At 47.0% G+C, this 16,776-nt stretch overlaps 3 protein-coding genes across 3 annotated transcripts in view; 2 read left to right on the top strand and 1 right to left on the bottom strand.

Moving 5' to 3' along the window:
• The window catches only part of abca1b (ATP-binding cassette, sub-family A (ABC1), member 1B), a 39,665-nt gene extending 34,467 nt beyond the window's left edge, over positions 1-5,198 (top strand). Inside the window, exons 36-49 of the mRNA XM_063493187.1 lie at positions 108-285; positions 365-480; positions 611-755; positions 867-990; positions 1,073-1,202; positions 1,302-1,428; positions 1,986-2,048; positions 2,155-2,261; positions 3,064-3,205; positions 3,389-3,523; positions 4,000-4,103; positions 4,441-4,533; positions 4,714-4,957; positions 5,036-5,198. Of these exons, the coding sequence (XP_063349257.1) occupies positions 108-285; positions 365-480; positions 611-755; positions 867-990; positions 1,073-1,202; positions 1,302-1,428; positions 1,986-2,048; positions 2,155-2,261; positions 3,064-3,205; positions 3,389-3,523; positions 4,000-4,103; positions 4,441-4,533; positions 4,714-4,957; positions 5,036-5,191 (1,864 nt within the window). The 3' untranslated portion in view covers positions 5,192-5,198. The remainder of the gene's footprint in view (positions 1-107; positions 286-364; positions 481-610; positions 756-866; positions 991-1,072; positions 1,203-1,301; positions 1,429-1,985; positions 2,049-2,154; positions 2,262-3,063; positions 3,206-3,388; positions 3,524-3,999; positions 4,104-4,440; positions 4,534-4,713; positions 4,958-5,035) is intronic.
• Positions 5,199-6,547: 1,349 nt separating this feature from the next.
• nipsnap3a (nipsnap homolog 3A (C. elegans)) lies at positions 6,548-10,623 on the bottom strand. The gene is made up of 6 exons (XM_063493212.1): positions 10,393-10,623; positions 8,983-9,190; positions 8,728-8,889; positions 8,494-8,643; positions 8,325-8,411; positions 6,548-8,241 (listed from the first exon to the last, which is right to left on the bottom strand). Exons 1-6 carry the CDS (start codon positions 10,462-10,464, stop codon positions 8,165-8,167), a joined length of 756 nt encoding a protein of 251 aa, XP_063349282.1. The 5' UTR covers positions 10,465-10,623; the 3' UTR covers positions 6,548-8,164.
• A 699-nt stretch (positions 10,624-11,322) lies between these two features.
• Positions 11,323-16,534, top strand: noa1 (nitric oxide associated 1). The gene is made up of 9 exons (XM_063493198.1): positions 11,323-11,560; positions 12,148-13,125; positions 13,644-13,808; positions 13,876-13,986; positions 14,267-14,358; positions 14,661-14,792; positions 15,568-15,684; positions 15,762-15,879; positions 15,971-16,534. Exons 1-9 carry the CDS (start codon positions 11,380-11,382, stop codon positions 16,219-16,221), a joined length of 2,145 nt encoding a protein of 714 aa, XP_063349268.1. The 5' UTR covers positions 11,323-11,379; the 3' UTR covers positions 16,222-16,534.
• The last annotated feature ends 242 nt before the right edge of the window (positions 16,535-16,776 follow it).

The following is a 16,776-nucleotide window of genomic DNA, read 5'->3' on the forward strand; positions in this document are numbered from 1 at the left end:
GCGCGCCTGAATGACACACCTGTCGGCAGTCTATGTTTGCACGTCAGTCCTCTTAACCCCCTCTCTCTTGTCTCTCCCCACCACCTCCTTCTGCTCTTCATCTCCAGGGTGACGACCTCCGTGGACGTCCTGGTGTCCATCTGCGTCATCTTCGCCATGTCCTTCGTGCCTGCGAGCTTCGTGGTCTTCCTCATCCAGGAGCGGGTCAGCAAAGCCAAACACATGCATTTCATCAGTGGCGTCCATCCGCTGCTCTACTGGACCGCCAACTTCATATGGGACATGGTGAGACCCAAAACAAGTGCCCCTGTGTCCTGTGTGTTTGTGCGCTTGGGTGTTTGCTGATACCTGCTTGTCTCTGCAGTGTAACTACATCGTCCCGGCAACGCTCGTCATCCTCATCTTCATCTGCTTCCAACAAAAAGCCTACGTATCATCCACAAATCTGCCGGCCCTCGCCCTGCTGCTGCTGCTCTACGGGTCAGATACTGCAAAATACTGCAAAGTACTGCAGTGTACTGCATGCTGCCACTGTATCGTACTACATCAGAGAGTGGCACCGAGCCAGTTTGTGCTCTAACAGAAACCTTTGTTTTCCTTTTTCTCCCAGCTGGTCAATCACGCCGCTCATGTACCCGGCTTCCTTCTTCTTCAAGATCCCCAGCACGGCGTACGTCGTCCTCACCAGCGTCAACATCCTCATCGGCATCAACGGCAGCATCTCCACCTTCGTCATGGAGCTGTTCGGAAACAACGTGAGTCCTCACGGATGCCGACGCTAGATTTTAAAATGATTCACAGATCGAATGAAAATAAACAATTTAAGTAAACCTGAGAGCAGCGGTTTGACTTTCCATTCTTTTCAGGAAATCGGAGGAATCAACGACATCCTGAAGAACGTCCTCCTCATCTTTCCTCATTTCTGTCTCGGCCGAGGTCTCATCGACATGGTGAAGAACCAGGCGATGGCCGACGCCCTCGAGAGATTCGGTAGCTTTCCATTTTCTGATCGCAGCATTTATTTATTTGTTTGCTGTTGAATGGTTCTGTGAACGCTGTGGTCGTGTTCCAGGTGAGAACAGGTTCCGCTCTCCTCTGGAGTGGGACATGGTGGGAAAAAACCTGCTCGCCATGGCTGTGGAGGGAGTTGTCTTCTTTTTCATCACCGTCCTCATTCAGTACAGGTTTTGCATCAAACCCAAGTGAGTCAGCACACCTGGATCGCTTCATTTCGTCTTATGTAGACCAGTTTGCAGGAAAGCCGGTATGAGCGCCGTGTTTGTGCGTCTGTGTGTGTGCAGGCCGGTCAGTAAGCTCACCAAACTGGCACCTCTGGGTGAGGAGGATGAGGATGTGGCCCGAGAGAGACAGAGGATCGTCCACGGCCTCGGACAAGGAGACATCCTGGAACTTCGGCAGCTGACGAAGGTGCAGATTTTTATCCAACTTGTTTTTTTCCACCTGAACCAAACACACAGTCAGAGGCTGAATGACGCTCATAAACTATATTAATGAAACAAAGCAAGTACTTCTTAAGAGCTGTTACCCAACGCAAGGAAATTTTAACACAGCTTTTCCAAACATCTGGTTTTATTTCAGATGCTTACGTTATTTTACTTTCCACACAGAAACAGAATTTTTTCACCAAAACCAGAAACTACCAGGGTCAAGATGATTAGCCCCCCATGCTAACAGTCAGTTTTGTTTAATTTTTACAGTCGTTTCTTGTAGTTTTTAACAAGTCTCGTGTACGTCTCCTGAGCAATCCCAGCCCATTCTTCTTTTGGGAATGTCTCAGGCTCCTCCTCAAATCTGGAGGAGCCTGAGAAAGAAAACCTAATGAGTCACTCTCTCTTTCTCCCAGATTATAACAAATCTGTTGTTGTGTACATGTATTTTTATGATGCTTGTTAATCTTTATTGGAGATAGGAAGCACTTTAATCCAAAGTAAATGATTCGTGACCGAGTGAACTGTGTCCTGCAGGTGTTTAAGAGGAAGGAGAAGCCGGCGGTGGATCGACTGTGTGTCGGGATTCCTCCCGGAGAGGTGAGCTCGATCTGCAGTCTCATGTTTCAGTTCAGCCTCTAAAACCAAACCATCACCTTCATAAAAACGAACCTGTGAATGGTGATTTTAAAATGTGCGTCCTCAGTGTTTCGGCCTCCTCGGTGTGAACGGAGCCGGAAAGACGACCACCTTCAAGATGCTGACGGGAGACACCATAGTGACCAGAGGAGAGGCTTTCCTGGCTGGGAAGAGGTGAGGTCAAAGGTCTAAGCAGCTCAGAGCTTATTGGAGCTGAAACTTTCTGGGTTGTTGTTGTTGTTGTTGTTGTTGTTGTGTGTTGGAGTTGGGGATTGACCTGGTTTCCTGCAGACTTATTCTGAGGATTTAGTTCACTGAGAACTCATTTCACTTCACATGGTTGGGCCTAAAAATTGGAGGCCATAAGTCGTAATTAAATAATTTAACCTCATTTTAAAAGAGAAGGTAGGACGATGTGTGACACGTTAAAAAGTTTCAAAAAGTTTCAAACAAGTGAAAGATCTCTGGATCGATCCTGAAATCTCTTTGGGGTTGTATCAGGAAGAACATCTAAGGTAAAAATCATGGATTTAAAATCTGTGGAGCCACCCACCATGTTATTCCAAATCATGAACACTGATTAATTCACTAAAGACATGAGCCTCTTCATCTCTGAGGGCTTTGCCTTCTCGTGATTTCTTCTGACTGCGCAAACAGAACCTGAGCTGAAGCTTTAACACTCACATACACTCGTTCCCTGATAAGCTCATTACTCACTGCTCGGATCCTCGTTCAGCAGCTCAAATAAAGTTGCTAAAACAAAGCCAGGAAGTTGCTCCATTATTTTATAATTGTCAGGAATTCACGTGCAGAGCTGCGCAATGTTCCCTGCAGGGCCTTCACCCGCACACACCGCCCTCCGCCCCCCAAAAAGTCACACTAAGCACAGGTGCAGTGGTGGGACAGCAAGAGGATTAATGTAAATTTAAATTAAAGTATTTTTCTGCTCTTCATGCTAATATCTGTGTGTTTGCAGCATCCTGCGGGAGATTGACGAGGTGCATCGAAACATGGGTTACTGTCCTCAGTTTGACGCCATCAACGAGCTGCTGACAGGAAGAGAGCATCTGGAGCTGTATGCCATCCTCAGAGGGGTGCCTGAGAAGGAAGTGTGTGACGTGAGTGTAAACACACCGCCAACAGACTGCAAACACTCAAAAGCACAAAGCAAACATGCACTGCCAACACACATTGTAAATATGCAGTTTTAAATAATAAGACACCCTGAGCAACACACTGCTGTGCATCTGCTACCCATGATAATGCTCATCATGATGATACTGCTGCTGTTTGATTGACAGGTAGCAGAGTGGGGTATCAGGAAACTGAGTCTGGTCAAGTATGCAGATAAAGCAGCTGGAAGCTACAGCGGAGGAAACATGAGGAAGCTGTCCACATCCATGGCTCTGATCGGAGCACCCCCTGTAGTGTTTCTGGTAAGATGCACCTCACTGCCTAACTTTAGTTAAAGGTAAAACTAGATTGAAGTAAGATTCAGTAAGATCACCACGGGGGGCATCGAAGCAGAGCCACACATTCACCGCAGGGGTCAAGACTGCAGGTTTTTCCTTTAATTTGTCACTCGTCTTGTAACTGAAGAAACACGCTGTTGCACAACAGCAGCAGAACCAAGGTCAGCCAATCACAGTGCAGATGTTTAACAGTAGGATTTGTGTGTGGGGGTGAGGTGGAGGTTGTGTAATGGGAAAAGGATTTAAAGGAGCTGCTGAGGAAAACAGGAGTAGGAGACGGCGAGGTCTGAAGCACAGAAGGACGAGAGCCGGTACTTTGTCAGGTGCAGGTGGAGGAGGTGTGGCTACAATGACACTCCTCCCCCTCCTCCTCACCTTTACCTTCTGCTTCCTGCTGCATCTGTGGGCCAACCTCAACCTGGCTATCCTACTCGTTACAGGACGAGCCGACCACGGGTATGGACCCCAAGGCCCGCCGAGCCCTCTGGAACTGCATCCACAGCGTCATCAAGGAGGGCCGCTCCGTCGTCCTCACCTCGCACAGGTAAACACGAGGACAGGCGGATGGTTTCATGGTTAATGCATCCTCATAGTGGGTCTGCCAGTCCCTCAGTTTAGTTGGTAGAGATTTTGAAAGGTTGAGACATGCTTTTACCATATCTGTATAACATTTCCATTTCCATATTTTTATCCCAGTTCAGATTTATCTTTATTGATTCCAAAATCGCTCGCTGATATCAGTAACTAACCCTTTGGCTAGTGATAAAAACAGTAATAGATATCTACAAGCACAGCCAAACATTTAAATGTTAAACAGTCATCGTGACACCAGCTGGCGTCCCCTCTGCGTGTGCTTATTAAAGCGGCTGTGTGTGTTTCAGCATGGAGGAATGTGAGGCTCTGTGCACGAGGATGGCGATCATGGTGAACGGCAGGTTCAGATGTCTCGGCAGCGTCCAGCACCTGAAGAACAGGTAGCGCTCACAGACACACGACAGCAGCTACATTTAAACACATTCATCCTCCAAATCCAGCTTTTTAATTCGATCAGTCAGAGAAGTTTGTGCACAGAGGTTCAGGATACTGGAGAGCCTCTAATGTGACTTTATTTTAAAAGAGTATCTTCAGTGTTGAACTCACGGTTTGTGCCTTAGGTTTGGCGATGGGTACACCATCATCCTGCGGGTGGCGGGGCCGAACCCCGACCTGCTGCCCGTCATGAAGTTCATTGAAAGCGAGCTGAGCGGCAGCACGCTGAAGGAGAAGCACCGGAACATGCTGCAGTACCAGCTGCCGTCCTCGCTCACCTCGCTTGCTCACATCTTCTCCATCCTGGCCAAAAATAAAGAGACGCTGAGGATCGAGGACTACTCCGTCACTCAGACCACGCTGGACCAGGTAGAGACTCGCACGCACCTAAGGAGGTACTAAGGGGGTGTGGCCTGCAGAGGTTCTGACTGATGTTTGTGCTTTCAGGTGTTTGTAAACTTCGCGAAGGACCAGAGCGATGACTATCACTCCAAAGACAACTCTGTGAGGCGGAAGGACGTCGTCGTCATCGATCTCCCGGCGCTGAGCTCGACCAGCGGAGCCTCGCATGACGGTGGCGGGCTGTCGGAGAGCGTCATGTGACCGCACTGCGAGGCTGAAGCTTCAGCCTGGACTTGACCCGCAGCAGAGAAGACACCTACCTCTTCTCTGATGTCACACTGATTTTTTTTTAAAAATGGCGGTGGGTGGAGTCACCTGCTGCCTTATGCCAGTCAATGCAAATGATTTCCTCTGGAGGCGGGGAGCGCTTTGCCGACAACGCCGACTTAATCACTTGAACGAGTGCCTTCAGACCTCCCGCGGCTCCGAGACTCTTCTTCTCTTCCTGATTGAAGGCGAAGAACGCGAGCGACTGTTTTTGGTGACAAACGATGAAGAATCCGAATCATTTCAAACAGCCGAGGGCTGTTTGAAAAAAAATAAAATCACACGTTTTAAAAAAACAAAACAAAAAACATTTGATTCCGTTTTTACTGTCAGACTTTATTTATATGTGTAGTGAAAAGAGACGTGTAATTTGTTGTTTTATTTTGACGGAGTCATTAACTGTTTCCTGTAGTGTTTAACTGCCAATCAAAGCACCTGATACAGAGGAGACATGTACTGATTTTTATAGTTTTGTTTTTTAAAGAAAGGATACTAAGAAAAGCCGATTTGTGAGTTTGGGTGTTGAAACAGTGAAATACCTCATCAGCTTCTGAAGCACACTACAGTATTGATGAGCAGCCTTGCTGATCAATCGGCGCTCTGATTGGTCGGCGAGCTGCTAAAGGTGACTCTCTGTGACTGCAGCACTTGAAGTGTTCAAACACCATCAGTTTGTCTTTGCACTGAAATCAAACTTGATCACGTTTATTGATCGTGCGGCTGATGGATGAAGAGCTGTTACGACCCGAACAACCAGGATTAAACTGAAACAAATCTCCTGCCTCCACCCGGCTCTTTACTTCGCTCTGACACACACACACACACAGAGACTCCTCTCTTAGGTTGTTTTAAATCACTAACAGTAAAAAATGAATTCGGGTTTGGAAAAGTTGAGTTTAAAAAGCAGAATCAGTTTTGGAAGCCAGGGCCTCCACCACTGACTGCCACTGAATCTCACCCAGCAATCCTGAACACCACCTCTGTGAGGTATTTTGACCATGTCCAACAGGTAGGAGGCTTCCGAACACCTCCCTATCCCCACAGATGACTGGGAGGTGGTGTGTGGGGAGAGGGCAATTAGGACGTCTCTGTTTAGACTGCTGGCCCCACTGATCCGAACCTGGATAACCGGCAGGAAGATGGATGGAAGGATCCTGATGAATCTCCTCAGACCTCTCATATACACTCATGACTAAAAAATGTTTGTGGAAACAAAATTTGTGCCACTATGTTCTTTATTTTTATTTTTTTTTACATGTTTCTATGATGTAATGAAGAACAATCGTGAGCATTTCATGTTTCAAAGGCTTTTATTAGCAAATAAATCAAATATTAAGCAAAGACTCTTCTTCTGCTGCAGTTCTCTGTGATGTGCTGGCTATCAGTGCTGATCAGTTTGCGACTTTCTGCTTGTCCACCCACTTTTTAAGGAAAAACCAAGTAATGTTACTCTTCATAATCCATGTGGCCAAAGGTTAAAGGCCCTGAGGTGGACATGCATAAAAATAAAGTCTAAACTGTAAAGACAGAATTCAGATTTACACACAGTTTGAAGTTTTTGTGTGAAAGAAAAGAAAACATGTTAAAACCAAGAAATCTTCAAATTTTAGAAATCTTAAGTTTTCTCCTTTATTTTGAATGAGATGCTTTCCCACTGGGTTAAATAAGATTTTAGGGTCATTTCATCAGAATCAGCTGATTTTACCTGAATACTAGTAAAACTGCTATTACAGGAGAGCATCCATAGCTCACATCGCCCCCCGAAGGCTAAAGGCTGTACTAAAACTTTGATGTTTGTATTACCACACGATGCCACCAACCTGTTATGGCGTCTCTGTGCCTTTTCATATAATATATTACTCAATGGTTTTTTTGGGTTTTTTTCAAGGTCAGCTTTGACCTTGGATCCCAACAATGAAGGTCAAATGCTTAGCCAACCTGGGTACTCGTGCCCCCCATGCCCTTTGTGTATTGATATAAAGTTTGAAGACTATGCATAGAAATTGTGGGAAGTAAAAAGTTTCTGATTTTCACAGTTGCTGTGACCTTGACCTGCGACCATCACACAAAATTTCAGAATGAAATCTTAAACTGTGGACGCCTGACTGCTAACAAACAAACAAACAAACAAACTGATTACATGCTCTCTCCCTTTGGAGGGAGAACAGTGACTGGATGTTGATCCTGGTGTTAAAAACAGGTGAAAATGGGAATTTTCATATGTTCCAACTTGTTTTGAGCAGCCACCCATCACACGTGGTGACACAATGCCTTAAAAAGTGCATTTTGGGTAAAGTGTAAGTTTTCTCAGAAAACAACATGATCAAAATTACATTAAAAAGCTCCAGATTTTAACCCAGCTCTACTTGCTTCTCAGTTTTCAGCCTTTTTATATGTTGTCTTTGTACCAGATATTATCATATATAAAGCTACTTTGGGCTGCTCCTTTATTCACAGCAGGTAGCTCCACACATGCCTGATGCAACCCCTTTCAGAGCCAAATGAGGGACCTTTCACCTGTTAGGTGAATGTGTAAACTGCTCCAGATGTTATTGGATAACAGGCGTGAAATGACGTGTAAATCATCTCCTTTATTTAAATATTTTTGAGTCCCAGCTTTGTGGAAAATAATTCCATCCATGAATGGAAAAACAGTCCACAGAGTCTGAGAGGCACGTGACAGTTTATTTTCACACTTTGAAACGTTAAAGCAGCCAGTCAGTTAACCTAAAGCAGAGAGAAGCCTCGCCCACCTTTTAGCAGTCACACCGTGCGATTGGATGCTGTCGCCAACACTTGCTGCTGAGAGTGCGTCTGCGTCTACAGAGGCCCAAGTAGGTCAAACTAAAGATCAGGTTTGCATGCTAAACTTTGTTCTGGGTGAGAGGCGGGCATCAGGACAGGAAGTTACTTCAGAGGCGAGAAAGGACACGGCAACATGAGCTGGTTCCTCTGAGAGTCCAGATTGACGATGTTGTTTCTCACTGAAAGACACAGATTATCGATTATTGATTAATGTATGAGGGATTTTCGTCAGTGTGCGATGTCATTATGGGCGGAGTCTCACCTGCAGCCACCACTCTGGCATCATGGTGAGCTGTGTGTCGGATTTCAGCTCTATGGTCGGGGCTCTCGAACCACCAGAGGGCGTGAACTGACGAGATGCACACAGTGACACTGTCAACCACTCACAGTCCCATGATCACTCACACACAGTGACATCATCACCTCAATACCTCTATTTTTCAGTCCAAACTCGCAGTGGAAAGCTCCTATCAGCTTGCCGTACCCAGGTGCATCATGGGCATTGATAGCGGCCTGGAAGGCCTTTCCCCAAACTGCTGGTCCACCAGGACGCATCTGGAAAGAAACCAGCTCATACACACCTGAAACAAACAAACAAAACAGGTGATTGTTGACCAGCTAGGGATGATGTCACTGACACGTGAAACACAGAAGGCGGGGCTTACCACCCTCTTGCAGCGGACTTTGCAGGCGGCTCCAAGGAACAATATAGGTGACTTCGTTGTCCTGTGACGTCAGCATTGGTAAGGCCTTGGAGAGGTACTCTGACACCCAGGTGGGATCCTGAGCGAGCGTCGCCCGGACCTCTGCCCGCTGGGCGTAACTGTCTGAGGAGTGGGTGGGGACCCGTTACCTTTTAAAAGCCCCATGAAGAAGAAACACCTTCATATTGTGTGAGAGAAGAAGAAACAGGTCCTCACCATACTTCCATATGTGGAAGACCTTGTTCAGGCCACCGTACTCAACGCTCCAGTAGCCAACCAGCTCGGAGTGGGCAGTGCGCAGGTGGATCTTCTCATTGGTCAGCTTGAGGAAGGCGGCATTCTGATCCGGGCGGATGCAGTAGGTGCGGAACTCATAGAAGGTTCTGTGTTTCTGCTGGGGACCGGTGCCGAAGTGCGCACGTGGCTGCAGAGAGGAGGGAGGAGAGCAGAGGTCTCACTCTAACAGAAAAGAAGGAGCACGGAGTTCACCGATACTCAAAACACGTCCTGGTTTCTGTTGTCCTAAAATCAACGTTTATATGATACAGCAACAAGAACAAGCCAGCCAATCAGCAAACAAAGAAACACCTTTGGATCAAAAGGTCTGAATCATGGGCCAATGCTGCTGGGGCACGAGTCAGGGACCGATCGCCATTGGCTGGGTCACCTGAACGAGGACGTCTGATGTCACAGGACTGAAACACCGGATGACTTCAGGAAACATCACTGATGATGTGACTGCTGAAAGAAGTGTACAGAAGTGTGTACAGGGCTATACTCCCTCAAAAACTGACAGGATGAAGATTAACAGTGTGAATGGGTAATTTTATAATAAATAAGCAAATGAGTGTGTACCCTCAGACTGTCCTTTATCTAAATAAAATTGGGGGTGAGGGTCATGAAATTATTTTTGTGTACCTACTATCACTAACTCCTCTGTGAGATGCTGTTTTTCAGCAGAACGAACCATCTAAGGCTGGAACCACAACCAGAACTCCTAAAGCATGTTTAAGGTAGCAGAAGATCATTTGTTTTTTTGTTTTTTAATTTCTCAGAGATGTTTCTTATTTAACCACCCCCTTCTACCATGCCTTTTTGGGTCCCACATTAAAAAACGAAAAATAATCTGTTTATAAGTCTGTATTGGGGGCATGTGAGCCCTTTAATCTGTGTTAGAGATATGACCAGTGTTAGAGGAACATCCAGAACCCAGAATGGGAGGACAGACACTGATAAAAATCAACACAAAACTGTCGTCATGGAAACGGTTTTAGTTGTATCCTGCTGCCACCTGCTGGGCTCCTTAAAACACTGCAGCTGAGGGATACGTGACCGTGGACCACAGAGCAGGCTCTGTTTTTGTCTCCGTGTGTACTCGTGTGCGTATTCACGTGAACCCACTGCTTTTCTGCTGCTGGTTAATTTTAAACTTGCGACCTTTGACCCAGATCAAAGCTCAGCAGGTCAAACACGGAGCTCACAAACATGAAGTCCAGAGCAGGAATGTGCGTGTGCACAGGTTCAAGTTTACATGTTCCAGCTCGGACGTGCGTGCACTGTCAGGGTCACGGTGCAGATTCGGTGCACTGACCTGCTTGGCTGGTTCTGGGCGGCAGCTGGACTCACCTGAGCAGCAGCAACAGCGGCGGGTCTGAGGAGTAGCGCGGCGGACCTCAGAGAGCAGTTCAGCTTCAACATGTTGACCAAGTGTCCGAAACGCGTGGAACTTTAGGAAGAAGCTCAGGCAGGACGTGTGCAGATCCTCTATGGACGTGAGGTCTCACTCCTTAGTACTTCCTTCCGCTCCCTCTCAATGAGATGATTCCTATCAAGGTATTTTTTAATTCTACTGGTCAGTCCTTGCATAGGATTGGACATTGCACCGACTCTGCCTGCTGTCTCTTCTTTCTTACCTGCCCCCTTACTATCCCTGTGTCTGATTGGACTGATGCACCCAGTCCCTGCTCCAATCCAGCTGCACCACCACCTACTTTACCACCAGCTGGGGTCATTGAATGAGTTACTCAGAAGGCTCCAACCACGCATGACAGTACCTTTTCAATGTACGTGGAGACACGATGAGGGATTTTACATCCACAGCAATCATTAACACATAGGTAACTTGGTTGTAGCTGCTAGCTGCCTCCAGGCTTCTCCACCTAGGGAGTAAAGACACAAATGAGACTTAAATACTATCTGGTGACAAATATTTATTGTGAATTGTCTGTGCTAAAAAATAAAATAAGCAAATAAATTAAGGCCAATCTGTAAACACTTTGTTTTTGCTTTTTGTTTTTTACATTTGTGCGTCTAAATTTAAGGCGGAGTGAGCTCTCCTGTCTTAACGTCTCAGATAGCAGGACATTATGACGTCACGACGTTTAAAACGTTTTTCCATTTGGCTGAATTTATGAATTACTTTATTATCACTATCTCACGCGCAGTGTTTGATTTTTGATTGCTTAAAAAAATAAAGTAAATTTATTATTAGTTTTTTTTAAACCGGAACATAAACAAACCAGTAGCTTTACGTCACGTCCACAGGAGGAAGTTGAAGCAGAGAGGTCGGCTCCTCCGCGTGTGCTGAGTGTCGGAACGTGTGCGACCGTCGGGATGCTCAAGGTCCTGCAGGTGTGCGTCCGCCGCCACCTGTGGAGGAGTGCGTGTTCTTCTGCCGCGGGAGCGCAGAGGGGCTCTGGGGCCGCGGGGGGTCGCGGTCTGAGCCGGCCCGGGGTCCGGACCTGCACCGTAGACCCGAACCTGGAGGAGCAGTTCGTGTTTCTGGACTGCACAGGTGAGCGCGCAGGTGCTACAGGGATAAGAACAGGCTCAGCCCAGCAGGTGGTTAGCTGTTCTGTAACGGTTTAATGTGGAGATATCTCTGTTTATCAAAGAGAAACACTAAAATCAAGCACCAGCTGACAGTTCAACCTTAACTGGAAAGTTGAACTCTCCGGTTACCTGCCGGAGGTAGGTTTTTACAGTAATAGTTTTTCTCATTTATTATTATTATTTCTGCTGGATCAGTGAAGGTATTAGCATAGCATTACCTGTCTGTCTTCTGCTATGTTCATATGATCAACAGGTACTACTAAGAATCTCTTAATAATGCTTTGAATACTCTTTAAAAGCTTGAGACCTTCCTGCTGTCTGCACACTGAGGTCTGCGGGATCTTCCAGGAGTGGTAATGCTATTTTTCTAGTGGAATGATTGGTTGGTGGTGGTTCTGTACCACAAGCTGCTCTGGAGCAGGTTAGGTGTGCACTCACTGAAAACTGAGCCTTAAAGTTTGCTAAGCCCCAATTCCAGCTTCAGAGGACAGGTCTCTGCAGAGTTGCTGCAAAGGTGTCATGAGTCTATCTTCTTCTCTCCTGGTTCAGATGCAGATGAGGACTCCGGTCAGGAGGAGAAAGAGCTCCTCCGTCAGCTGAGCGCCACCACCTCCTCCTCCTCCTCCTCCGCTGCTGCGCCCGGATCATTGGTTGATACTCAGTTGTCCCCTCAGAAACACCTGAGGTCTCTGGAGCATCAGCTGCAGCTGTTGAGGCATGGCGTCCTGAAGGAGCCGCAGGCAAAGCTGGACTCCCTGATCCAGTTCCATGATGTGGACTTCCCGTTGGACGAGAGCATCGTGGCTGCAAAGAAGAAAAAGAAGGCGGCTGTGGGGAAAGGCGAGCACAAGATCTTCGGCACCCCTGACGTGGACGAGCCGGTCAGCGACACGTGCTGCTCAGGCTGCGGCGCCGTGCTGCACTGCACCGCCGCCGCTGTCCCTGGCTACCTGCCCAGTGAGAAGTACAAGGTGCTGGTCCAGGAGGGTCGTCTGAGCGGCGCCACCTGTCAGCGCTGCCACCTGCTCACCCATCACCACAAGGCCCTGAACCTGCAACTGCCCAAAGACCAGTACCGGGACGTGGTGCGGCAGATCCGCCCGCACAAGGCTCTGGTGCTGCTCATCGTCGACCTACTCGACGTGCCGGACTCCATCATCCCCGACCTGCCTGAGCTGGTGGGACGCAACAAACACATCGTTGTCCTTGGCAACAAGATCGACCTGCTGCCCGGAGACTCGCCGAACTACCTGCAGCGACTCAAGCGGCAGCTCTCTCAGTACTGCAAGGACGCCGGCTTTGGCGATCAGGTGACCGACGTCCACCTGATCAGTGCTAAGACTGGGTACGGCATAGAGGAGCTGATCTCCAGTCTGCAGCGGTCCTGGAAGTACAAAGGCGATGTGTACCTGGTGGGCAGCGCCAATGCCGGGAAGTCGACTCTCTTCAACACGCTGCTGGAGTCCGACTACTGCAAGTCCAGAGCCTCAAACGTCATCCACAAGGCTACCATCTCACCGTGGCCAGGTCTGCACCAGACTCCATTTACATTTTGCCCAATTTATTGTATCTTTGTTTTCATCCAGACACAGAGAAGTCCCAGAGCATGATGGGAGATGTTTATGAATTTGAAGTGGCTGCTGCTTAATTCAGGTTGAAAAAAATTCTGTCACAAACAAATCTGTCAGAGATACATTCAAGACAAATGCTGCTGGTTTTAGATTTTTAGTTAAATCTACTCCAATCATGTTTATTCTTTTGAGTTTCCTGTTTTCCCGTAGAATGATTTAAAGGAGCTTAGTTAACAGTTATTAATGACATCTGCACCCACAAGAGATTGAGTCACAGGGTCTCTTTTTAATTATTTTTTATTATTTTAAGACATTGGCAATAAAAAATACATTTAAAACAAAAAAATATCTAAATACTGTTTTAATGATTGAATTCTTCTCCTCTTCAATTATTTCTGATATTCTTGTCTCTTGGTTAAACTGTTGAGTGTCCCATCATCATGTGACTGTTTCCTCCTGCTGTGGTGCCTTCAGGGACGACTCTGAACCTGCTGAAGTTCCCCATCATCAACCCAACTCCGTACAGGATGTTCAAGCGTCAGGAGCGACTGAAGGAGGCGTCGCAGCAAAAGGAGAGCGAGTTGTCGCCGGAAGAGCTAAAAAGGCTGCAGTATTTCAGCAGGCAGGGATACTTAGTGGGTAAGTGGTGAAGGAGCAGGAAAGACGAGGAGGTGCTTCCTGTCTGAACACGTGTTTATCTCTTCAGGTCGCATTGGCAGAACGTTCCGGGTTGAAGGATTCAGACCGAATGAGATCCAGTTTGATCCTGACAGTCTGGCATTTGGAGAAAACGAAGACGGCGAGGAGACGACGACAGGTGGGCGAACTGATGCAGGAATCTGTCGAAAGCATTTTATGAGAATCCAAAAATGGTTAAGTGATCATTAATGAAGCTTTAATTAGTGGTTATCTTGCTGTAACATGCTTTACCGTCTTCCTGTATTCAGCCTGATATTTACTTACTCCACAGGAGACTCCATTAATCTTCTCTCCCATCTAAGCCTCCAGTTGTGATGCTCATAAATTATTACAAGTCTTATAGAGCGTTACTGCACTGCTGATTTGACCTTTGACCTCTGTGTGACGTTGCCTTCCAGCTGCCAGCAGGTCAACTGAGGAGCTGAGCCACAACGAGCTAAAAGACGCCCACTGGCTGTACGACACGCCGGGAATCATGAAGGAGCTTGACGTGAGGCTCATTTTAATCTTCAGGCTCGGAGCTAGTCCTTTAAGAAGACTTTCTTATGATTGGATACCCTTTGTCCCAATTATTGTAGTCACCTGAGTTCATTCTCTAAGCAAATATCTCTGGAGTCACTCTTATACTTTCATTAACTATAAATCAGCGGCAGAAGCTCTGATTTTACATGTTAACTGTAAATGCCAGCCTCCACACAGCAGGGGGCACTGCTCCACTGAATAGACTTCTCCTCAGTGTGTTGCTGACATTGGATGTTCACAAATCTTTCTTTTCCTCTCTCTCTTTCTCAGATTCTAAACCTGCTGCATGAACAGGAAGTGAGGTTGGTGGTTCCCACCCAGGCCATTGTCTCGCGGACGTTCGTTCTGAAGCCAGGCACGAGTCTGTTTGTGGGAGCTCTGGCCAGGATTGACTTCCTGCAGGTGAGAAGAAGAAGCTGAACAAAAGAACTGAAATCCAACAACTGTGGCGAAGAGTGAAAAAGAGCAAGAGAAGCAAGCTTAGTCAGAGTGGAGGAGCAGCACCAGTGAGAGCGGACTCCATCTCCACTGAGCTGGATGACTGTAGTCCTCGATCATGTCTGCGGTGCTGCTTTGGGCTCGAAGTCTGGGGGAGGGGGCAGGACAAGGCAGAACAAGGAATACTTTTGGATCACAGAGTCCAACAGCGGGATGAGGCTTGCTAGAGAGGCCACTGAACGTATTCTTCAGTCATTTATTTATTGCAGAGTACAGGTGTGGTCAGAAGTTTCCATCCACTCACCGTGGGTGTGAATGTCACAGTTGGCTGGGAAAAAAATTAAAGGGAAAAATCCAAAATAAATTTCAAACTTGTCAACCTAAATCTTTTTTGTTTCTTTGAAGTCTTTAAAGATGTACAATAATTCCACTGTGGACAAAGAACACTTCAACTTTCTGTTATCCTGACCACACCAACGAGCCAGTATCTGTTTAAATAAACCCAGATATTGTTAAATAAATTGATACATTCATGGTTGGAGATGTTTAAGGATTAAAAATATCACAGTGGCACACGGACGTAAGCCTGGGCTCTGAAACGGCACCACTGTTACTTGAAATTCGAGAACGTGTGGATGTGCCTGAAGCAGCTGCTGCCACAAATAGAAATGAGCTCTTTGGTGCTTCTGAGCGATTAATAAGTGATTGATCAGCTGCTGATCCGCGCTGTCCTCCACAGGGAGAAAAGTCCTGCTGGTTTTCCGTCGTGGCCTCCGATCGGGTGCCGGTTCACATCACTAGCCTGGAAAAAGCCGACAGCATTTATGAGAAACATGGTGGACACGTGCTGCTGGGGGTGAGTTGCATGAGCCCTGCACAGTGCTGCTTTCGAGTGCCTGTGATTATTAATGCTTGTGTGCGTGCTGCGTTCAGGTGCCTATCGGAGGCTCGGAGCGCATGAAGGAGTTTCCTGCATTGGTTCCTCAGGAGTTCAGTTTGGAGGGTCGGGGTTATCTGGAGGCTGCTGCTGACATCAAACTGTCATCTGCAGGTAAATTCATAAACATCACCTGCAGCACCTTCAGTGTCTCACCTGCCTCACCTGCCCATCTCTCTCTCTCTCTCTCTCTCTCTCTCTGCAGGCTGGGTGGCTGTGACGGCAGTGGAGGGCGATCAGCTGCTGTTGAGAGTTCACGGGCCGCAAGCTGCAGGCTTCGGTTTGAGGACGCCGCCGCTGCTTCCTCACGTCATCTCTCTGAAAGGAGAACGTATCCGCAAGTCTGCTGCCTACAAACCAATGAAAGCCGTGGGTCTGCTACACAGCGGACTGTCGGCCACCGAAACCGAGAGGCTGCAGGTGAAGAGGAAGAAGAAGAAGAAGAGCCAAGGGTAGAGGACGTGGAGGAGCAGCTCCTGTCTCACCACCAAGACTCTCTGCAGGTGGTTGTAGCTCCGCTTCTAGAAAAACTGACCTCTGACCTCAGGGAATGTGATTCTGGATCAATTTGGCTTTGTTGGAGGATGTGTGTCGTTTTGTTATATAAATATACATATTTCATACTGTTATCGTCAATGGCGTTTGTACAGCTGGGTCTTAATGTTCTGACAGTGACAGGCTGAAATTCAGCCGCAATAAATATGAAGTTATACTATCAAAATAAAATTAAATTCACACTTTTAAACCAGCGTCCTTCCAAACTGGGCCTCCAGTGTGGTTTCTTCACTTCTTTATTTGTGGTTCTTAAATAATTCACTTGTTTCCCCCGAGAAACTCCTGGTTTCTTTCACTCTTTCTGGTAGACTTTAACCTCCTGGACAGTGTTCATCATTTGTTTTTTTTCAGAGCGTCTTATTTGAAACAGTTAATTTTATTGACGTAGCTCATAAGTGACATTAGACTTTGTATTTCACTACGTTGTATACTAATTTTCCCTGAGCCAGGTTCTGC

Source organism: Pelmatolapia mariae, linkage group LG2, assembly GCF_036321145.2.
Source record: "Pelmatolapia mariae isolate MD_Pm_ZW linkage group LG2, Pm_UMD_F_2, whole genome shotgun sequence".
NCBI lineage: Eukaryota > Metazoa > Chordata > Actinopteri > Cichliformes > Cichlidae > Pelmatolapia > Pelmatolapia mariae.